At 30.7% G+C, this 25,614-nt stretch overlaps 2 protein-coding genes across 2 annotated transcripts; both read right to left on the bottom strand.

The window, feature by feature from the left end:
* Positions 1 to 1,092: 1,092 nt before the first annotated feature.
* Positions 1,093 to 1,738, bottom strand: LOC11415510 (auxin-binding protein ABP19b). Its single transcript, XM_003612948.2, has one exon. It carries the CDS (start codon positions 1,720 to 1,722, stop codon positions 1,093 to 1,095), a length of 630 nt encoding a protein of 209 aa, XP_003612996.1. The 5' UTR covers positions 1,723 to 1,738.
* Positions 1,739 to 11,108: 9,370 nt separating this feature from the next.
* Positions 11,109 to 12,721, bottom strand: LOC11407846 (dof zinc finger protein DOF5.7). Its single transcript, XM_003612946.3, has one exon. It carries the CDS (start codon positions 12,330 to 12,332, stop codon positions 11,322 to 11,324), a length of 1,011 nt encoding a protein of 336 aa, XP_003612994.1. The 5' UTR covers positions 12,333 to 12,721; the 3' UTR covers positions 11,109 to 11,321.
* Between the last annotated feature and the right edge of the window lie 12,893 nt (positions 12,722 to 25,614).

Here is a 25,614-nt window from a genome sequence, read left to right as displayed (position 1 = left end):
GCTGCTACACTCAATTATTGAGGAAACACTCAATTTAACACTTCAGTAAGCTGAAGTTTATGGATCAAATATTTCTTTTTTGCGGGAAAATATATTTAATTTCTATCAGTAAGTTAAAACATCATTTTATATAACCAAACCTAGTAATAAAAAATAATTTAATATTATATTAATTTGCCTACTGTGTCAAAATAAATAATTTGTTTATATCACCATTTTTTGTTTATTTAATTCTTTCCACCTCTGGTTTACTTTTGGACTACTGAAAGAATTCAAAATCGACAACATATATAGCCACTCCATTATTAGACTTTTTTTTTTTTTTTTTTAAGGACCATTATTAGACTTCTTGCACTTTTCTCCAAAATCACACAAATGTTCATTTTAAACTTGGGGGACCAATATCGTACAAATGTGAAACTTTGAATGCCAAAAGTGCAATTAAGATTTATTTATTACAAGAGTATCATGTAACTATAATTGTGTGGTTTATCCAAGAGCTCTTGGAAGAGATGTGGATGGATGGATTTCTTTCCGCTCAACTAGAGGTTTTGTTCGAATCCAACTCTAAAAATGCAACAATGTTAAATCTCTTAAGGGAATATTTTGACACTCTTTAAGGTTCTATCTGATTCGAGAGAATAACATCGTAAAAGGATACATAGTTCACATTAAAAGGATTAATTGTGCGTTGTCACAGATTTTAAATAAAAGAAAAACCTCTCAGAAAAATAAAAATTCAAAATAATGGTATGCTTTAGCATCTCTAAATTGTCATGGGAAATAACTGACATGATATCTCTCTCAATAAATTAGATATATCTGGAGTATTGGTATTTGATTTTTTTGGCATGTATTTGATTTTTAATTTTCATGAAAAGTACAACTACTATTTGAATTTCAAATGATATATCTACGAGGACACATTCTAGGAAAAGATGAATTTCAAAGATTTTAGATTTCAAAGAGAGAGAGAGAGATAAGAAGCGAAGAAATATATGACTCAAATTATTCTTTTATTGCTAAATCATCTAACCATATAGTCTCTTAATATTTGATATAGCTGCAACATAAAAAAAAATTCTTATATTCCTATCCACTTCCACCAAAATGAGCCTTTAACTTCTTCACTTGATCAAGATCAAGCAAAGTAGTTTGTGCAATTAAATTAGAAGGTAACTTATTGGCAAACAAAAGAAGATCAAGTTGTTGAACAGTAGGATTTTCATTACTATAAGCAGCAAAACCAGCAGCTGTTCCCTTGCCGGAGTTAACTACAAAATGCAACATCCCTTGTGGAATAACGAAAAGATCACCTGATTTCAATGCTTTGGAATAAAATGAAGTCGGTGTCACAAATTCAACAGTAATTTCACCTTGAACTACTATTATTAATTCGGTAGAACCCGGATGAGTATGCATTGGAGCAAATCCACCTTCATCTATGTTTACACGCATCGCGGAGATCCCAAGTCCGTTAAGGGCTGGAAAATTGGCAACACTTGCGGTGGTGATTCCAAGTTTAAAAGAGTTGCTGGTGTTTGCAGCTACGAAGCCGTGAAAGACGAAATCGTCCGATGTGATGTTTGCTAGGGCTTTGCATGGATAGCCTGAAAGAGTGTATGAAGCCTTTAAATTCGCAACACAAAAATCATTGATAGAAGCATGAGAAATGGTGAATGAGAAAAAAATGAAATAGAAAAGTATGTGAATAATCTTCATCTTATAATTGGATGATGATTATTAATTTGAATTTGGTGCATTCTAAAAGAAATCATTCAGTCATAATTTACATTTAACATACCTAATTCTAACTTTACTTTTCTCCTCATATTGACTGTTGTTTTGGTACATTCTAACTTTTTGGGTACATATTGACCAACATTAATAACTGATACTCTACAAATATTAGGCAAATTGTAAAATACCTAAACTATTTATGGTTGAATAGCTAATTGAATAATTGAAATTAAAACTGTGAAATTATCAAAATTTCCTTGCAGGAATACAACCGGATTAAATCTATGATTGCGTGTTGAGAATAGTTGGTTCACATAAAAAATAGTCAAAAAGTTAAATTCTTTATTTTTTGAAATTTTTCTTAATAACCTTCTATTTTTTTTTTTTTTCCATTTATGCATAAAGTGATCTAGATGTTGAATTTTTTAATGATTTTCTTACATACATGTTTATGACCATAAAATATGGATTTTCATACAACATTATAATTTTCCGACATGAGATGAATTAATTATGAATTATTAAAGCGCCAAAAACCAAAAAAAACTAAAAACTGGAAACTTCGACAAAGAAATCGAAGCACTTCTATAAAATTATATATAAAGGATTTGAAAAGTTTCATAACATTATGAAGAAGGTCAACAAATATAGGCTTAGTCGGCCCAACATCGATTGTCTATCAAAAAGGAGATGTTCCCGTGATTTAAGGTTATTGAATATCCTACCAAAAGACGAGAGGGTTAGGCAGGGCCGTTTCTAGAGTTTTACAGGCCTTAGGCATAATATGAAAAAAGGGCCATTACATAATACATTATAAATTTTTTTTTGCTCATTGTTGTGTGTTTTTTTAGCTCTTTATTTCGCTTTTCACTACAAAATAAAGGTTTTTTAGACAACATCTGAAAATAAATTAAATACTCTATATACACCAAAACAAAATAAAATGTCGTAGAAGTATAGAAAAATAGCACATGCGAAGTAGACTGAAATTTTAGCACCCCATTTTCAACTAAAATAGAATTTGCTTTGTTATGAAAATCATCTCAATTTCTTGGATAATAAATATTGTCGATATTTTTAATATTAGTGAAGTACATTATTAGGAACAAAGGGTCCAAAAAAATATCACCAATTTCTTCGATAATAAATTTTCGAGCATATTATTAAGAACAACCAAATTTTTTTTATAGGAGGGTGTGTATAGAAATTGTGTGCTGCATGGGATATATATAGCAAATCACACTAAAAGGGCAAAAAAACATTAACAGATTTCAGTCCATTCCTATATCATATCAAATTTTGAGCCTTTTCAGTGAATTTTGCTATATATTCCCCCCAAAATCCAAATATTTTTATATACACCCCCATCTTAAAAAAAAATTGGGCCCCCTACCGGCAAGGGCCCTAGGCCGTCGCACTCGCGGCCTATGGCTTAGGGCCGGCCCTGGGGTTAGGCATAGAAAGAGACCCATCAGTTGATATGATCATATATAACAAAAGGTGTACATGTTTGACCTAACTAAAGGTAATGGGTCAAACCTAACGGGTCCAAAAAAATTGGACAAAACCTTGATTTATTTTTTGACCTAAACATGCAAAATTGAAATTTTATTTTAAGTAAGCATATACTCACGTGTCCAATCTCGTTCTCTATTTTACTATCCTTTTCTTAACATCATAAGCTATCATTTTCTTAACATCATAAGAACTTTCACCATGAAATTTTGGAATTTGTAAATGAGGAATGAATTAATTATGAATTGTTTAAGAATTTCATAATTACGGGGAAAGAAAGTTCATAATCAATTCATCCCTCTTTTAAAAACTCTGAAATTTCGTGGTGAAGGTTCTTATGATGTCATAAACAAGCTAGCAATATCATGGAACATAATTTTATCCGTAAGTATACGCTAACTCGGAACGAAATTGCAATTTTGCATGTTTAGGTAAAAAAATTAAAATAAATCAAGGATTCTTAAGAATGATACAATATTTTGCATATATCCTTTCTATATATTTTTATAGATCTATCTCCAAAAGAAATAAATTAAAATTCAATTTCTAGGTCGAGGATTCCGTTGTTTTGTTTTTTGAATTTTTGACGCTTTAATTTTTTTTAATTAATTCATCTCCTATCCTTGAAAATCCTAATTTTGTGTGGAAAACCATATTTTTAATGTCCTAAATATGCCTGTAAAACATCATGAAAAATTCAAACTCTAGGTCCTATGAAGTTTATGTCTACATAGAAAAATAAAAGGATAAAAATAAATAATCTCAAGTTAGAGGATAAAAATATTACTATTACAAAGATTTGATAAAATAATATGTTTAATACAAAATATAACATGTTCCGTAAATGTAATTGATAGTTAACATAAAAATTATGTGCAAAGGTTGGAGCTTGAATCCGTGATTTTCAATTCTTCACACCTTAAAAGCTGTGAATCTAATCTCCTGACACAAAAATAAAAAATATAACATACTTAAATTAATATTATGAAATGGAAATGATCAACTATGTTTGAAATTCTTTAAAAGAAAAACTATGTTTGAAATAGTAAAAAAAAAAGTATAAATTAAAATAATATGTTGTATTAAAAATAAATTAAAATAACCGAATAATAGATTAATGCAATATATCGTTTGATTCTGTTTTGAAAAATTAATCTAAAATCATATTTGAATAGTTTTCAGAAAAATATATCTAAACACATCAATTGATATTTTCAATTTTGTGCTTCTTTTTTTTTTTTATCTTTATAATCGTTTATTTTTATGTTTTTGTTGTTGTTATTATATATATATATATATATATATATATATATATATATGGGGCTGTTCCTTCAAGAAAAATATATATATATAGGGGGCTGCTAATTTACACCCACATAAAAATATTAAGGTGTGTTGTGAATTCGGACTCAAATCTCACACCAATACAAAATATGATGTGTGGAGTAAAGGAAAGTAATAACCAATTTCAAAGTGAACACAATCAATAGCAATAATAACAACACCTAGATCTAATCTAGTAATCAAAGTGAAAAACTCAAAACCACAAGCAAAAGAAAGGGAGAGAAGAGAGGAACAAAGACACAAAAGATTATTGACCCAGTTCGGTCCAACTTGACCTAATCTCGGGGAGAGATTGATCTCTCCAATCCACTATCAATGAGTTCTTACAAAGAGATACAAATGGGTTACAAGAAATTAGCTTCAACAAGTTCACAAAGAACAACCCTAATTTCTACCCATTTTCCCAATCTTACCAATGAACAAGACACTCAATAATTTTCACTCACCCAAGGTGTTTACAATGTTTTCCAACCCAAGAGAACTCTAATCAAAGACCCTCAACCCTAAAGTTACCTCCTTTGATTTCCCAAGTTTCTCTCTCTTCTAGCTCTCCTTCAAAATCTGCAAAAAACACTTATATAACAGTCTTCAGCTGTCAAAATTGTGTCACGTTTTCCCAAATCGTGACACGTTTGGTGCGTACGACCCAAGGTACGACCAACCTTATCCTGAAAACTTGCCCAGCAAGCCGAAAATCGTGCTGTTTTCCCAAAATCGTGTCACGATTGAGCACCCTGAAAAATATGCTCATTGCCAAGGAAAATCGTGACACGTTGATGAAATCGTGTCACGATCCTTAAAGTTTCAAGGCAAATTACAACATTCTCCACCTTGACTTCAAATTGATGATGATGCCACTTTAACCATCAACCACCAATCTTCTTTTCTTTTCCTTTGCATCCAAGTACACCAAGTAGCTCCACAAGTATACACCAAACCCTCTTCAACCATGGAACGTCTCCCACTTTCTTGAAGATCACCTTGCACTCAATCACCCTTGGTCTTTTAGGTAATCACACAAGTCACACCATACATTCTTCAAACCCCGGAATGCCTTCCGTCCTCATGAAGAATTCACATGCTCACAACTAGAGCATAACACCCAAGGCCTCCATAGTTATACCATTCTCGGTGTCCTCAACTCCACCTTAAGTTGATCTTTCTCTACCTCAACTTCCGAATGCGTACACACACTATGTCTTCACCTTGCTACTCCACCTCAAAGGTTGATCACGAGTACTCTTCACACCGCCTCTCCAGACTAACCATGAGTATTCTTCCCACCGCTTCTGCAAGCTGATATTAAGTGTTTAACGTCTCTCTATACGAACACCACTCTACAAGGCATCAAAAGCAAGGTGAGAAACCTCACCTTCATCATCCTCCCAACAACTCACCATCAAAGTACCCGCATCCTCATACTCCTCGGACACAACTTGCGCGGAGTTCTCATTGTCCTCCGGACAATCCCTCTTGAAGTGACCAAACTTTTGACACTTAAAGGACTTATACTTATCCTTGTTACCGCTCTTTGAGCTTCCTCGGTTACCTCTACCTTCACCATTCCCTCTTGAAACACTAATGCCTTCATTGTTTTCATCCGCTCTTAAGTCCTTAGACTTGGTCAACTCCTTGGTTTTTAAAGCCGCTTGAACATATTCCAAGGTGACAGTGCCTTCTTTACCATAGAGCATGGTATCCTTGAATGATTCAAATGATCTCGGTAGAACACACAACAAGAGTATAGCCTCGTCTTTGTTCTGAAGGTGCACCTCGAGGTCATAAAATTATTGCAAAGATATTAAGCATAGCTTGTACAAATTTGCATGTTTCTTTTGTCTCATAATCATAGAGAGGCAAAGTATTATTACAGTCATTCTCGAGGGAAGGAAAAATCACTATGTTAGGGGTGGACTAGCTATTAGCTAATAAGCACTCAATCACTCCAACCTAGATCTCTCACAAAGTTTTTAAATGGAACCCACTAATCAGCTATCAATAACTTTATATCATTATATTTCAATTTTTTAATATTAAAATAGTGCGGGTCTCGCCGCTTAAAAGCGGGGGTCTTAAGTAAGACCTCGAGTCTTGTAAGATCCTTAAAAAAATTCTCCCCATTGGAGGTACCTAATATGTACTGCGTCTTAAATAGTTAAGACTCTTCCAATGGAGATGGTCTTAGAAGGCCAAAACAGCACAATTGTAAAACTCGGAGGGTCATAACTGCAACCTAAAAATAAACGCACACCTACATATATTTTTAGAAGCAGCAAGCAAGTTATATAATAGATAGACTTCAAGAAAGTATAACATTTAATAAAAACTAGACACAAAAAAATTTAAGTGAAATACAATTGATGGTAGAATTTTTTTTAGTCAATTTTTGAATTTGAAGTAGAGAGACTAAAATCAAGCCGCCCTCAGCAAATTAGAGGCTATTACCACACATTGCTCAAATTAAAGGATTAAAAGTGTAATTAAATAAGCTAGTTATTAAGCCATGAATGAACTGAAGTATAGTTCTCGAGTGTTCTAAGAAAATATGTTGGTCTTTGTTTGTATATGTGGCATGCATGATGTTCCTTTATGATACATATGATTGCATGTATTTGGTTAGTGGAGGAAACTATCGAGTGATTAAAGTATGGTGGGGGCCAAAGTTTTCGGCGTAGTATAAGGAATGATGAAGAAGTATGGAGTATAGTTTTTGTTCTCGTACATGTCATGAGCTTCTTGCACTATATGGAACTTGTAAAATGACGGTTTGCTTGCACACACAATATAATACTAAATCCAACAACTTATAAAAAAAGTGTCTCTCTCAAACTCACGTTAATCATGCACTTTCATCTTCTTGGTTGCTTAGTTTCTATACTCTTGCGTGACTCATGTGATTCATTTGAACTTGAAACCCAAACAAAATAATAGACACACAAATTGAAGATTTTCCCCTTGTTCATTTACTTAATATTTTATTTCAAACTAAAAGTGAGATTTAACCAATGATATAAAGTGGTTAATGAGTTTCAATTTTTCGTAAAATTCAAATTCGAATCATATCTAAAATAACTTTTGACTAGATTTTACTAACTTGACAACTTAATTCTAGATTATCATGTTCACTTCCCTACAAACAAATTATTAAGACAAAAAAGTGAGATTTGTACCAAAAAAATTGTTTTTTATTTGCTCTAATTGTTAAGAGTGATACATTGAAAGTGACATGGTTGGAATACATATTTATGAGTCAGGGTAGTCCTCACACACAAGTTGGTTTTTGGGCGTTATTTAGGTCCGACTATAAATTTTAAGATGATCAATATCAAAGTCTATCTAAGATCTGTTGTGCCACATGCTATCAGGTTTCTGCTATTAGGCCACTTGAGTCATGCTCCAAATGTTTAGTCATGGTGTGTGAGAGGGTGCATTAAGAGTTTTAGATTGAAAGTGATATGGCCACAACAAATTTACTTATAAATGGAGGAAATCTTCATCACACAAATCGATTTTGTTGGGTTGTGTTACTATAAATTCTAAGACGAATTAGAAGAAATAAAATGAGGAAGAATGCAAAATTTTCCTAATATTACCTCAAGTCGAAAACAATGTTAAATTAGGAATATATATATATATATATATATATATATATATATATATATATATATATTAGAGGAAATATGAAATTCAACTCATTTTGCCACTAATTAATTTAATGACTAAAGAATTAGAGATAATCAAACTTTTATTTATTTATTTCTCCCTGAAAAAAAAAATTTGATCGTTAATTCTAAATCATGACCGGAGCACATTATACCGTGCTAAAATTTAATTGTTAGCAATGGCATGTATAAATACTTACCGGTTGTTATATGAATTAAAATCCTGTCAGAAATGAAAAAAAATAAAAATCAAGAACCTAGCTATATACATGATATAATACACAAAAGTTAAATTATTTTTCACTTACAATTTAAAAAAGTTTGCATATGTATCCGTTAATTAAAAAATTTGTTTTCACGAGCTTATCTCAGTTGGTGAAGACAATGCATAATATATACAAGATCTGAGATTCGATCCTCGAACACCACAAATTTTCAAAATATTTACGTAACAAATTATAATATTTAGATTCATTTATAATTGTTGGTAGATATTCATTTATAATATGGGTAAATTTGAGTAAATACGTTTTACACAAAGGGAAGAATAAGATTGCATGAAAGTATATGTGTATAGATATACGTGAGGAATGAAGGAGTAAAGAGATAGTAGCATAAAATAATGCAAATCTTTTAACACATTTGTGGGGTCTAAGTTCTTTCGAGCTAACAATGAAAGGGAAGAATAAAGACGACAAACAAGCAACAAAATCAACACTCACTCACTCACTGCTTTGCTTTTCCTCTCTCTGTTCTGTACATGAGATGACACACTGTTGCAATGAGATATCGATATTAATCGGTGCCAAAATAGCACGTATGAATCAAGGGCTCATTCTCCAACACTATAAAACTAGTATAAATTAAATTTGCATTTTTCTTTTTCTTTTTGCTTCAAAAAACGAACCCTAAGCTTTATATTTATAGATGCCATACATATACTGTTTTTTTTTCTTTCTTTTCTTCTATGGCGAGTTTGTTAAATTAATAATATGCATAGTGATTTTGTTGAGATATTAAAGTGTATTCTTTACTAAATTATGATGGTTTATTGTAATTATGTCAGTTTTATTGTAAATTCAACTATGCTGGAAGTGTAGCTTAAGACAGACAATAGCTAGCTAGTTTTTCAAAAGTTATTAAATATATATACTAATGAGATTAATTTGGATGTATGATATTGTAAACTATTTTACACTAAAATCAATCACAAACCATCATTTATAAGACCTTTAAATTTTATATGATTGACAATGTAAATTTTTTTAAATGTGATACTAGCCCTATTTGGAAGAAATAGTGGATAACAAACAAATCATTATAAATTTATTGTGAATAAAAAATAAACTAGTTCTTTAAAAAAAAACATATAAACTAGTGAAATATTGGCAGTAGATAAATTAGCAGATGGAATTTTAAATGTTTGTTAAAATTAACGGTTGAATTAATCTCAATATAAAATGACATAAAATATTATTTTAATTAATATTTATTTTTTCAGTCAAAAATTAATAAGTATAAAAATGATATGCTATAAGGTAAAACACTATTAAATGTAACATCTCAAAAAACATTACAAAAAAAAAAGTTTTAAGCTCCCAAAAGAGAACTGTTATTAGCAGTATTAAACAAGTCTTCTATGAAATGTATAAATTATTTTTTAAATTTACGTGGAGCGGTCACGTTAGTCTTTGACTCTGCACCTCGCTGCCACGTAGGTCTTTGACTCATGATTAATTAAATACAAACAAGTCTCTGACTTTGCACTTCCGTTATCACTTCCTAACGTTAAATAATTCTGTTAAGTGATTGTGGCACATAAGAGACAAAAGTGATAACGAAAGTGCAGAGTAAGAGACTTCTTTATATTTAATCATGAGTCAGGAACCTATCTGAATGCGAGATACAGAGTCGGGACTAAAGTGATCATTTCCTGAATTTATGTTTATTGAAATGGTGACAGTGTTTCATTCATTGAATTCACTTTACACCAGCACTTTTTCAGACAGCACCAAATCACACTACCCTGCAACAATACAATAAGAAGAGAGAGAGAGAGAGAGAGAAGAGCAGTTAGCAGGGCTAAAGCTTGATATAGTGCAGGGCTAATAAGAGGGCAAGCAGCGAAAGCTACGGCCACCCACTGCGTGTTTTGTGTTCTTCTAGTATTGCATTTCCTCAGTTTTCTCATAGATAGATACATACATTACATACAGTAACAGACATATATATAATATAAGCTTTGTATATTTATCAATCAACTCAGCATAAAACAAATCTAAGATATTACATTCATTGTGTTTCATTTCAATCCACAACAGTCCAAAAATATCCCTTCACAGATCCCAATTTTATACTAGTGAGTAAGTAGTGAAAAACAGTAAAATTATCACCTATATGCAATAGAGATACTAAACTGCACTTAATAGTCAAAGTAATAATAATTGAACAAAATTCTAAATTAGTTACTCTCAAATCTTAATATATTACAGCAAAATGCAGCCGTAATTGCAGTTACACACCTCAATTAAAATATATAATTATGAATAGTTTTAATAAAATAGTAGCAAGATTCTGAATTGTAAATTAAAATTGTGGGGTTAGCCTATTGAAGTTCATATGATATAGATAGATTGCAAATAAGAAAAAAAACACAAATATTTGCTTTCTCTTTTATGTAGGACTCATAATCAAGGCAACAATTAAATATTAGGGAGGATCCACATAAACAAAAAATAAATAAATATTGTAGGGCACTGCAAATTAATAGGTACTATATAGCACACTATGGAATATTGAGTTAGAGTAATATTTTAGAAATTAGAAAATTGATTAGCATATTATATCAACAAAGGAGAATGATAATAATTAAGTTATATGACAAAACATTGATATGGTCTTAATTTTCCCATCTGTTACATTACATATATGTGTTCTTTTTAAAGCCAATGTAAACACCAATACATAATTTAATTATAACTAACATATACCTATTAATTAATTTCTTAATTCCTAAGTTTCTAGAAAAAGATCTACCTTGAATCTTGATCCTCCCTCAAACTAGGGCAAAGCACTATATTGCTGTTGCACATCATTCCAACCATGAACACCACCACCATTCCAGTTGCTTCCACTATCATGTCCAGCTCCACCACTTGCAGTTGGTGTAGCAGCAGCTGAACCATAAGAATTCCCAAAAAACCACTCAGTTGCTGTATCTCCACCATTTGTTCTTGAATTTCCAACAGAAAAAGCTCTATCATCTTGCTTTGCAACCTCAAGATTCTGAAACAAAATGGGTTGTAGTGGCTTTTCTGTATCTTTCTGATTTTCTCCACCACCAAAAAGCATAGATAATCTTTGTTGCTGTAGCTTCCAGTGCAAGTCTTGGTTCATAGAACTCAATGATTCAATAGAAGAAGCAATATTATTATTGCTATGATTAATATTCATTGAACTCATACCTTGTATTGCACCATTATAATTACCTGATGAAAAAGGATAGTTCATAGCAGCAGCAGAATTTGAAGAAGCATGATAGTTATTATTCATAGCAGAAGAAGTTTCTCCAAAAGATGAAAACTGGTTATACATAGGAGTAGTAGAAATTTGAGGGTGATTATGAAGTTGAAGTCTTGGAAAAGATAAACCACTACCAAGATGAAAATCCATGGAAGGAGAAGAAAGAGAATGAAGAAATTTCAAGCCACCAACAAGCTCTGAAGAAGAAGAAGCTGAGTCTTTTGAATCACAAGAGAGTCTTGATGATGATGATTTCATTTTCTTGTTTTTTCTACATCCACCACCGATTGGAACGTTGCGTAAAGCTCCACCTTTTGTCCAATATCTTCTACATGTTTTGCAGAAATGTCTTGGTTGTGTTAAGCTATAGTTGTTGTAGTAGCAGAATTTTGTGTTGGGTGAGTCACATCTTGGACACTTCATGTTTTGTTCTGGTGGTTTTGTTGTTGAGGTAGAAGATGATGAAGATGTTTTCTTACCAACAGAACCTTGCTGGTTATTGTTTTTTTCTTTTGGAGATTTTGAGGTTTGTGTTTCATTTTGTGACATAGTTTATTTTTTTTGAGAGAGGTGAATGAAAAAAAATGTGATGGGTTTGAGTAAAATAAGGAACTTTAGCCTTATGGGGTGGGAAAAAGTAATTTTTGTTTTTGTTTTTATTTTGAGTTTGGTTTTGATGAGTTAGAGATGCTTACAAATTGAATGGTTTCATGCATGGATGGAGATGATGAAGAGAAATGGAAGGTTTTGTTGTACATGTGATTGTAATGAAAGAGGGTGAGTGAATGAGAAGTTTTTGTAAAAGGATTTATGTGAAGTTGGGTAAGTAGTCTTTTTCAGATCTAATGGAATAAAGAAAGCTGCATGTGTGTGTTGTGTATAGACATAATTGTGTATATATGGATATGGAAGAAGAGAGAGATATTGAGACAGAGAGAGTGGGGCATAGATGTCACTAGATGATCCAAAACAGTTGTGTCAGCATGAATGAAGTGATCCACCACTACAACAATACTAGCTAGTATTAGACACAAAATTAAGATTAAAGACTAAATAACCATTTAGGTACTTCCAAAAAAAAAAAAAATTAAATGAAGAGAAGTAGAGTATCTTCTGAGGATCAAACCCCATTTCTAAATATATTATGCAATATCCTTACCAACTGAGCTAAGTTCATGGGGACGAAAAATCTAATTAAAGAAGAGTTTTTGAAGTTTTTTACATTTTAGGACTACATAATTAATGAATCAGTCCTACACATTTATGCATGGGGAAATGTTAACAAGTTTTTCCGGTGACACTCTTTAACCACTTTAAATAATAAATTTTTAATAAAATATTGTGTATTGAATGCATTGAAAATTATAATAGTTAATTTTTTTTAAAAAATAATTACTAAATTTGAAATGCTTAAAGAGTGCTTGGGGGCACTCGTTAACAAAACCCGCATGTACTTCACGGTTCAAAAACAAATTACTCGAATTAGTTCTCATCTTAGACCATGTACAATGGGAAAAAAAAATTCAATACCCTTCAACACCCACTTTTTTAATTCCCAACACTCCACATCATTTTCTCTCTCATAATTCAACACTCATTCAATTTTTACATCTCCAATAGTTTTTTCATTCAACACCCTACCCCACCACCTTTTATTTCTTATTCTTATTTAATTTTATATTTTTGTTTTTATAATTAACTAAAATTATCGATTATAATTAAATTAAAATAATACACTCAACTATTTATTTTTTAGTTTTTTTTTTTTGGAAAAACAAAATTTTGTAAAATAATTTATTTTTATTTTCTTAACTTAAAATGCGACACACAAATAACTTAAAATGCAAGACAACAAACTAAACACGCGACGCACAAATAACTTAAAATGGAAGACAACAAACTAAGCATACAACACACAAGTAATTATTTAAGTATAACTTAAAATTGATTTGAGTTTTGAAGATATTGGTTGGGAAATTGATTTGGCTGTTGATAATTGTAGGGGTTTTGGTAGCTAAATGAGTAATCAGAAGAATTTTGGGTGTTGAATTGATTATTATTGGGATCCATTTTACTAAACAAAGACTAAAACTTCAAAATAAATGCTAATAATAAGATTAAGAGAGTGAAAAATTTGATTTTTTTTTTTTCTGTGTCCAAATCAAATGATCCAAGTTTCTATTTGTAGAGGAAAAAAAATCACGAATTTTGGTAAAAAAAAAATTAATTTTTTTTTATTTGCTATGAAATAATTGAGTCCAAATTATTAAGAAAATAAAAATTCAAGCAGCCAATCGTAACAAGCCACGTGTCACTGCGGGCCAGACTTTCAACATGTTGAACCTTTTCAACACCTCTCTCCTCTTCCCTCATATTCAACAGCCTCCTCAAATGGTCTCAACATGTTGAATATGACATTCAACAAGCCATTGTAAATGGTCTTATAATAAATAGAGACTAATTTATCAACTATATAAAAATGTTAAAAGACTAATTTGATATTATTGTTTTTTTTTTTTGGTAGATGATATTATTGTTTATTAGAGCTAAATTGAACCAGGAATAATTATAAGAGATTAAAACTAGTATACACTCTAATAACATTGTTGCTTTGTATTGCGTGATTAGTACACATAACTTTCCATTCTCAGCTGGGACATGTTTAACAAACTTTTTCGTCACCATGCATGTCCTTTCTTTCTCTTTTAAGTTACATATAAACGTGGCTTTTAACACTTGTGCTTGCATAAAATTGAAAGATTCTTGGTCACAATGCGGACCAAAATTATAATCACTTTATATTACTTATGATGATTAATGTTTTTGCAATTGGTTTTTCTAAACTAGCTCTTAAAAATGGTACAAAAAGGTCACTGAAAAATGTACCCCCCAAATCAATGAGGGCATTGCCTCAATTTTCTTTTTTGAGATGAGTTGGATTTTTCGAAATAAAGCTAATTTCTCGAGTTAAATAGAAGAACCACATGAATAACGCAGTTCTCACTCAAGAGTTTTAACATCCTTATATATTATATATATATATATATATATATATATACACACACACACACACACACACACACACACACACACACACACACACACACACACACACATTATCATATTTAAATTCAAATTTGCAGAGACTTTTACCTTAAAATATAATTTTTACATTAACTTGGTGTGTTTAGTTGAGCGTGGACAACATCGGACACCACTTGTGTACCATTAAGGAACCAATGTTATATAACATTGACCAATAAGAGTGTGCCACATACCATTGTTACTTTATAAATATTTTATTTGATATATGTTTTTTAAAGTGTGTGCCACATGTCACACCTTAATTAGCTAATGTTATATAACATAATCGTACACATGTGCTATCCGGACAACATCACCTCAAATTTTGAAAAGATGTCCAACTCAGATGTTTAGAAACTACAATGTGTAACTTCTGATCCATTATAATTTTAGTGTTATTCAAACACACACTTATCGTTCAACTCATTTTATGATAAACATATTGATCGTAAAATCTTATCATCATCTTATCCAAATACACAATACCTTAAATCAATTATATTTCTAAATGAAAAAGCCTGAGGATATATTAATTCCTGTAAACAATAAAGTGTAGCCCATACTATTTCTTAAGTAGTGTTGAATCAAAACCCTCAGTTTGCTCCATAAAATAAAATGATAAAAATAGCATTTATTAACAAACTCTGTCATGCAACCAGTGTTACTAGTTTGTTTGTTTCTTTAGTTATTATTATTACAGACAGTATTAATTGATAAAAAGGGAGGCAAAACATAAAGAAGTGAAGAATGTAAATTATAAAGTAAAGGATTTAATAATTGAGATAAGATGGTACATGACCTACAAGGTGATATTAATTAATTGATATAAGCTAGAATTGGAACCAGCTATAGGAAGGAATGAGTATAGTAGTGTGAGGGATGGTAGAATAGAAGTAGAGGTGAGTGACAATAAAGGGGAACACAACACAAAAACAGCAGTACAACAGAACTGGGTGCTCTGTTACACTGCCAACACAATGTCTAATTTCTTTCTTTGATACGTCCCTTTTCAACCAAAGATTAACTGCACCTCTCTTTACTTTTACTTTCCATTCCATCATCAAAGCCTCTAACAAAAACCTCACACGTGTGATATTCTTTTATATTCTTAAATAACATCATTAACTATTTAGCTTTTGTTGATTGCACTTAATTGATATGACTAAATATATTTTAAGAAAATATATGGATTGAATTTGTAACTGCAAACACGTATTCATCTTAACTCTACCATATGTAGCTTCTCCAAAACCACAGACAAAGCTCAATTTTTTTAGGTTTAATTACTCTTTTGCTCTCTTAATTTATTTTTTGGTTTCGTTTTGGTCTCTTAACTATTAAAAGTTTCATTTCGGTCCCATAACTTATTTTTGGATTTTCTTTTCGTCCCTTAACTATTAAAAGTTTCGTTTTGGTCCCTTAACTTATTTTTTGGTTTCGTTTTGGTCCTTGAACTTATTTTTTGTTTCATTTTGATCCCTTAACTCTAATACATTCATCCTAACATAAAGGACCAAAGTGGTTGACGGAGGATGAGTTAAGGGACCAAAACGAAACCAAAAAGTAAGTTAATGGATCAAAACGAAACCAAAAAGTAAGTTAAGGGACCAAAACGAAACTTTTAATAGTTAAGGGACCAAAACGAAATTAAAAAATAAGTTAGGGGATCAAAAGAGTAATGAAGCCATTTTTTTTTTAATTTTTTTTTTATGATGGACGAGATTTGAACCTCAAACCTTAAATATACTATGCATTGTCCATACCAGCTGAGTTATACTCGAAACTCAGCAAACCGTTTATATTTGAAATATTTGAATGTGTAACCTAAGTCAATCATAGTAAATGTGGGCATGGCCCACCCAAATCAAGATCACATACCTTTGGTTTGCCACTTAAATTAATAAACAGCAGATTGAGCAAGAACAGTACAAGTCCTTTAAAAGTCTTGTTCAGCTGCAATGGGAAAGTTGATCAATTAATTGAACTCCAAGACCCAGATTTTCTCTTATAGTATTTTATTTTAAAAAAACAAACAAGTACTAGTAGAATAGACAACACATAAACCTTAGTTTCTTTTGCTCCTAAATTATTAAAATAAAAAGCAAAAAGAAGAAAAAAGATAAAAAAAGAAGTAAATATCAATTCAGTCTGTTTGACGTCTGTTTCTATATTTGAATCTGACATAAGGAAGGAAGTACAATTGTGAAAAAACCTTCATAGCTGAAACTGTAAAGATACCCAATCTATTAACAGGACTTTAACGGTTGTGATTAACCATTTACCTGTTTGTCTTCTTCTAGCTTTCTTCATACAACAGAATACCTTTCTGGGAACCAGGAGATGGTTAATTTAACGTATAATAATTTACAAAAAATAATAATGAAGAGACCCTTTTACTTTGATATTATTATATGCAAAGTTTCTAACACAAGTGTGGACACTGGACAGGTCTTGATTGTTACTTATTACCGGAAGGTAATAATCTTTTACATTAATTGAGTTATCATCCGGTAAATAATAAACTTAAACAAAATTATTTTGGTAGTGAAGTTTTAATTAATTATCATACTCATGGGCGGATCTAATATGAAATATGGTGTGGCAACTGCCACACCAGTTCCATGGATAGCCGAGTGGTGTTGCAGGGAATCGAACCTACAACACAATGGTAAAATGCTTCCACCTATACCATTTCGCTATATTGTTTAAGGTATCAATTATTTACTTTGTTAATAAATATAGTTGATTTGAATATTTTGCCACACCAATATCAAATGTCTGGATCCGCCCCTGATCATACTGTCTCATTATATGCAATGTCTAGTTTAGTGCGACATTTTGAATTGCAGTTGCAATCTTAATAGTCTTGTTATCCTTAATAATGTCGAGTTGTGTTGTAGTTTAGCTTGTTTGTTTGTGCGTTGGCGAGTGAGTAGACTTGCGTTTACGAAGAAGTTACAAATATTAGCTTCACAATACTACGTTCACAATTGTAAACATCATGCCAAATAGACATCTATATCGTGGAGCAAATACATAAGCACCCTTTATCTATTCACTTTTATGAGGTCTCCCTAAATAAATTATATTAAAATAAATGATTTTTGTTGAAATTTAGTGATTTAAAGTTATTGGTGGGATCAATTTAGTATATTTTTGTGAGGTGTTAGGTTGGAGAGATTACATATGCTTATTCAATATTATTAATATTAAAAAATTGTAAAATTGGCTATGTATACATAAATAACAACACACTTAAGCACATAAAATGGATGGTCCATTGTAGATGATCTTAATTAACTCGCTAGCCTATTTAAAAATATTCCAAAAAAAAATCTATTTAAAAATATGTTTGCTTTCTTATTTAAAGGATTAACACGACATTCGTCTTTAAGTAGACTCAGGGCCGTCCCCGTGAAATAGGAGGCTCGACTCTCTTTTTAAAATAGGCCTCTAGTAAAATAAAACGTAATTTTTTTGTGTAGCTAAATTTTATTAAAAAAAAATCAGAATAAGAAGAAGTTCTAAAAATGAAAGGAATTACAAAAAATTAAGTGAAAGAGGTAAAATTTATCTAACGGTGTCGTTTGGATTTGTCACTCCTCTGTTGTGGAAAAGGGTAAAACGAATGGTTTATGCGAAGAAAAAAATGATTGTTGTGATTCTTTCAATGAAACAACTTTTCAAATTGACTGATTAAGTGATTATACAAATTAGGGGTGGTTTGATAGGATCCGATTTATGTACAAAAAAGAGAACTAGAGTTTAGAAAAAAACTCAAACGTGTACTAAAGAAAAAAAATGATATAATATATATATTTTTTTTTTATTTAAGTGGGGTGAGTATTAGATTTAATTTTTCGTTAAAGGCCCATAACATTTGGAGACCCAGCCTGGTTAAGCACCTTGCACACCCTCAACACCGAGCCTGAGTAGACTAACATGTCACCTATATTATATTGCACCTAAAAGAAAAGACAAAATTAAAAAAAGTGTATATTGACATGAAAACTAGTGATAAAACATTATTACTTTTTTGTACCAAAAAAAAAAAACATTATTACCTTTTTTCTTCTTCTACTTTTCGTAATATTTGTTTTGTTACATGTCACGACATACATAATGGTTGAGGACTATTTTTAAAATCCGATTGGCATATTACATATAGTAGGAGTTAGAAAATATATATAAATAGAAACAAAAATAGAGTCTTGTAATTCTTTTGATATTGTAACCATTATTATTAAGAGTGTAACAGCTAGGTAGGTAGCCCTAGGAAGCAAGTTAGCTAGAGATGGAGAAAACCACCGACTAAATTAAGATTGTACTGTTGTATGGTTGAGAAGAAACGTGCAACGAAGTTTGCTACAGTGTTGTTCTCTTCCAAACATGTGAGTGAGTGAGAGGGGTGGCTGGATTCCCGTGAGACCAAACCAAAAACCATACACATAACATTATAACTTAATAACAACATTACGTTATATATATATATATATATATATATATATATATATATATATAAGAACATGGTTTCCTCTCACGAGCTACATACTCTCTTCTCTCTGGCTGTAACTACTTTTAACGTCCACTACTTCAGCATTCATAATTTTCAGCTTGTTGAATAAGTAGGGTGTTTATATATGGTGATTTTTTTTATTAATTATGAAAGGTGTCAAATCCGGCTATAATTGAATGTTTAATCAGTGTGATGGAACGAGTTAGTTGGTAATCTAGGTACGTGGGGTGGAGTCAATAAAATATGGGTTTTGAAAGCTATAAGGAAATTGAAGGAAATGAAGTGAAAACAATACTTGACGGAAATGAGTGAAAGTAAATACTTGTAAATAAATTGTAAAATAAATTGCATTGAAAGAAGAGGTCATGTGATTCATAAGTGGTCCATCATCGAGGACTGTTACTTAAAAATTGTTTAAAATTCAAACGACGTATGTTATTTTTTAGTGATAGTTGTTGACAACTCTCTTCATTTTTATGATTGAAATAATGATTTAATTGAAATCGGTTTGATTAAAACGACAGAAAATAAATATATATCTTATATCCGAAATCAATACATTCACCATGTTAGTTGTAAATATGAGAAGGGTCGTGTGTTTTTGTTTATAAATAATATCGTTGATACTCATTAATTTTAAGTATTGGTCCACAATAGATCACTTATGAAGGTGGTTCATCTAAGAACTCACATTATAAATCAACAGAGAAGTAAGTTGACTCAAATTTAAAATTGGCATTAAAAGTAAAAAGACAAGAAAACATAAATATAGTTATGAATTGCCTATATATGGAGGAAACTAAGTGAAGTAGCTGTCCACTAAGTGACAGGGCGAATTTGTGCCACTTTGCTAAAGTTATGAATTTCAATATCAAAGCACTAATGAATGACATGTATATGCTATTTCCATCGACATGTCAACTTCGTTTATTCTTTCTTGTCGAATTTAGGGCTTCATTTGTTTAATATTGATTGATTTTCCTTAACTTGCATGAGTGTTGGCTTTTTTTGAAGAAGCAGCATGAGTATTGACTGAATGATGCATCGTCTGTTTCATTTCTTATGAATATTGAATTTAGACTATCCTCGCATAGCAGTTAGGGACTGTGTTATAGGTTTTACCGTTCAAGTATGCACTATTTTAAATCAAGGCTTAATAAAAAAAGTTTGTTGTAAGAAACGATTTGTAAAATAAGTTGCAATGAATAGAAAGATTGTGCTGAGATTAGACGTCGGCTATTTATTCAACGCATCCTCTTAGATTGATTGTATATTTTCTAAGATTTAAATATGTCTCCACCTATCTCTTATTGTATGTTTCCATGTAAACGACGTAAAATCCGCTGTATCGATTCATGGCGGACCCAAAGCAAGTGCAACCAGGCCAATTGTGGTCTCAAAAAATGTTGGGGACTCAATTATTTATTTATTTTGAAATCCTAACTAACTGAACTTAATCCTCACAAAGAGAGAATTAATTACCCGTAGAGGATGTAACTAACAAAGATATAAAGATTGATGATGGAAGATCATTCAAAAGCTTGAATCCAAGCTTCCAATGGCTCCCAATGAGTATTGACAGAAAGGACGAGTTTGACAAACCGATAAACACGAGGGACCAAAAAAAACATATGTTTTGGGAGTCACGAGACCAAAATAAAAATAAAAAATTAATTAGGGGATCAAATGAACAATTAAACCTTAAATTTACCCCACTTCATTCTTCAACTTTCTTTTATAGAACTAATGAAATCGCAATTTCTTTTTATTTCAATGAAAATGTAGTTCCACTTTATTTTAATTTAAATTTCATCTTTCATAGTTCTAGTATTCACTAGAAATAAATTATGGTCACCATCTCTTTAGTGCTCAGGACCATCGATCATCAATTTAATTCACTTCTATGTAAATGTCTTTTAACATAAACAATTTCACATTCAACACAGAAAATTCGATGTTGTTGGAAGGGAATGAAATTTCATATAAATGCGTTTAAAAAAATCAATTTATTCAAAATAATTTTTTGTCACCACTTAATCAAATACATGTTACATATCTATCTATGTTGTTGGCAGGGGAATGGAATTTTTAATTCATTTTATTCATTGTTTTTATCATAATAGTGAGGAATATGTATTAAGTTGTCCTCTCTTCTGTTTTTTCTGCACATATATGTACATATACAAAGCTAATTAAAATACAAACAAAAGCAAAAAGTAAAATAGAAGCAAACAATAAAGTTTTTACTATTGATGGATTCGTCCTTCATTTATTTGATCAATGTAAAGAAATGTTAACGACAAAATGCAGAAGCAAACTTTACTTATCCTACGTCAAGTATTAAGGTTCGTCAAATGAACAATCACTTTCACTTCTGATATGAAACATAGGGTTGACTACTTGACTCAATCCAAATGTCATGAAAAAAATATAAAAAAAATATAAATAACTAAATTTTGTCCTTTCTATAGTTTCTCTCTTTGTAGATAGCTACATACCATAATATGCCTGAATCAGAAATCTGTCAACTGATGATACTGGTGATGAAGCCGTTTTTGATACATAATTTCATATAAATAATAATCTTCCAAAGGATATGGTGGTGAAAATCGATAAGCATGCATGCATGCTACCATCTCTGCTCTGTCTCTATTATGGAATAGTTCCTCCAATCCTAACTCTCTCATTTAACCTCTCTTAACTTGATACTTTCTCTGCCCCATGCTCCTATTCTATACTCTACTCTACTGCTTACATTTTTCACACAAATTATATGGAGTAGTTATTTTCTTGGACGAAGAACGAGTACTTTGATAGATATGTACTTTTGGGTTTTTGTGTTATGTATTTATATGTTCTTCTCAACAAATTATATTATAACAAAGTTAATAATACATTTCCTAAAAAACCCAAATTCATTCCATATAACATTTTATTAACTAATGTCGTTAGGGTACTCGTTGGCAAGATCCTATCTTATGTAGTTTCTTTAAAAAAATGAAAATAATAGATCCAGCGAAAAGCAACTTCGTGAACAGTTCTCAACTCGTGATCCAACGAAAAGCAACTTCGTGAACATTTTTTGTGTTATGTATTTATATGATTCCATTTTTATTTGACTGCTTAATAAAAAAATAATAATTAAGAACATGACTCCCCATGTTTTCCGGTTAGCTAATACTTTAATTGATTGGACTGCTATTGGGGACACTTCATTATAAAATCCTTCGAGATATATAACATTGCTCTTAAAAAAAAATATATCTTACATAGTTGCTTATTAATCCATTGGTTACCATTCTCTAACTTTTTTATTGCGTTAATCCTTTAATTCTTAAAGAAATGAAAAAATGATAATGAAGTTCGGAAGTAAGGTAAATATAATATGAAATTATATAATTTATTTGATTTGAAGGTTCTTTGGATGATTGATTTGAAGTATTGTTTAAAATGGAGATAGATTAAATTCTATTTGAGTTAAGGCTTTTTTTTTAATCTTCTTATACAAGACAAAAAAAACATTCAATAATGATCTATATTAAGGTATTATTACCATAAAAGGAAACTGTTTTTGACTTTATTATAAATTAATTATACAATTTCAATGCATTGACTACTATATTATTTCCTTTTTCATATCCTTAACCAGTGCCCCATAGGCACCGGTTAGCATTTCCCTTTTTTTTTTTTGAGTGATTAAGGTATTAATTAATACTTGTACTCTTTGTTGCTTTGTCCTTTTCATGAAAAAAAAATTCTTGAATTTTTTTTATTCTAACAGAGAACTTTGTGAGGAGTAAAGTATGTGCGAGTATAAGCGGAACATTAAGGTATTTTTTTAATAGAAAATGCTAATAAGTGTACTAAAGACATTTGTTTAAAAATTTAAAGAGGAAGTCTTATTAGTTATTTTTTATTTCAAAATCATTAACAAACGCTCCAAGGATACTTATTAATATGACCTATTTTTTATTTTTGAAAAATTTAGACTAACGTATTAATACATATTCTCTATTAACAAATGTTTTATGAACATTAGATGAATTTGGATCATCTCCTTTCATTCACTATCTTCTCCATCATTCCCTGATTGTTTCTATCTCTAAATTTTAGAGAGGAAATATAAGAAAATCAGATCGAGAGAGAAGATCAAAAGAAAGACAGACACATATTTTGAAAGGAGACAAAAGCAAAGGATCCAAAGTCGCATGTCAAAAGGTGCTACATATTTCTCATTCGTTCGACCCTTTGTTGATTTCTTTGGTTGAGCCAAAACAATTGTCATTAAATAAGGGCTCCAAAGTTGGATTTATATTTAATATTATTTTTATCAAAATAAAAAGTATTAAAAAATACATAATTTCATATCCTTTGAATTTTTCAAATAACTAAATTTACATAAAAGCAAAATTGAATTGAACCTAAACACGTGTTTTAGTTCATATAATTAAGTTGAAAATTATGATACAAATAATTTATAATTAATATGTAGATTGTACTTTACAAAAAATATATGTGGATTTGTAAATAAAAATAAAGCTCAATAAATAATAAATAAGCTATTTTCTTGTTAATTGAAAAGGTTTTTCAATTAATATTGAGTCTGCATGTTTATATATAACTATATAAAAAGTAAAGCTTAATAAATATTAATCAACTTGAATTGGTCTAGTGGTTTCGACTTTAAACTTGTATGTTCATCTCAAAGTCTCATATTTAATTTTATTTTGTGTCAATTTTGGTAGGTTAATTTACCTTTTTGAGAAAAAGCTCAACAACTGTGGGTTAATTTATCTTCTTGAAAAAAAGCTCAACAAATTTTAGTTGTTAATAGAAAATAAAACCTAAAAAATAAAATTAATATTTTCATATTTTAAGATTAATAGAAACAAATTACGAATACTAATATTTTTTTAATTATTACCCTACAAAAACAAAACAATATTCATTCAATCAAATCAATAAAGTACACCATTCAACATATCTAAAAACATAAATGATGAATTTACGAACAAACTCACAAAATCAAAGTTAATAGCATATGACGACAAAATGCCTACACATAATATGATAAAACTAAAGTGATCAAAATACTGATGTTTCCGAATCTGCAACGTTGACACTCGAATCATTGATTGAATAACCGATCTTATAAGAACCAAATGAACACCGAAACAAGACTAGAAATCAAGCAACGTCACACAAGACGATGAACAATACAATGTTGCACTCAAACGATGAAATCATAAAAAAAAAAAAGCCCATATTTATGTGAAAATTACTTGTTTAGATTGAAATAGAGGGTAAAAAACCAATTAGAGGTGATTTCAGGTGAAAAATTGATCAAAAACCATCATCTAAATCTAAAAAATAAAGGAGAGAACCTAGAGAGAAAACTAGGAACAACTTGTTGGAGATGGAGGAGTTAGAGAAAGTAAAAAGATATTAGTTGTTACTTTTGTTTGGTCTTGATAATTAATTATGGTAGAATTTAAATCAATGTTTTATGCAGGTGACACTACGTTCAAGCGAGCTAGCAATTTGGGTTCAAAATTTGATGTTGAAGCCGTATATATTTGGGCTTTGTAAGGTCCATTTTATGCGTCCTTGTCTTTTAACTAAAAGAAATTGCTCTTTAGGCTTCCATATTGTTCACAGACCCCTTAAAGTTTCGAAAATGTTCCTCTACATAACCATCGAAAGTTATGTTCAAATGCTCTCGGGAGTTATGTTCTGATACTCTAGGAAGTTATCTTCTGATGCCTCATCAAATATACTAGCTAGGTTTATCACTAACTTCCGAGAGCATCAGAGAGTAATTTTCGAAAGGAATTTTAAAGGCACAAATTTCTATTGTGAGATTCCTTTAACCTCTTCGTGTTTATTAACTGTGATTGGTTCTGTGGTTGCAAAATAGGTTAAATAATGGAGAAATGATGTTTTGACATCAATATATTGATGTCATTTGGTTAACTATACAATGTCAGATACGATGTATGTATTTTGGAGTTCGAATGTCGCATCTCAAATAATAATTGTGAGCCAAAAAATCACATTTGAAAGGAAACATTATTTAAGTTACAATCGATTCTAATTGAAAACTCCCAATCTTACAAAAATTAATCTCAAGTCTTCAGAATCACTTTTGGGAGCCAAAAGTGAATCTAAGCAAGCATTTATTTAAAATATTATTTCGTCTCGTCGTGTATGTAAATTTTTTACTTTAAAGGT

The sequence above is a fragment of the Medicago truncatula genome, chromosome 5, assembly GCF_003473485.1.
Source record: "Medicago truncatula cultivar Jemalong A17 chromosome 5, MtrunA17r5.0-ANR, whole genome shotgun sequence".
NCBI lineage: Eukaryota > Viridiplantae > Streptophyta > Magnoliopsida > Fabales > Fabaceae > Medicago > Medicago truncatula.
This window is presented reverse-complemented; position numbering and strand designations above follow the sequence as displayed.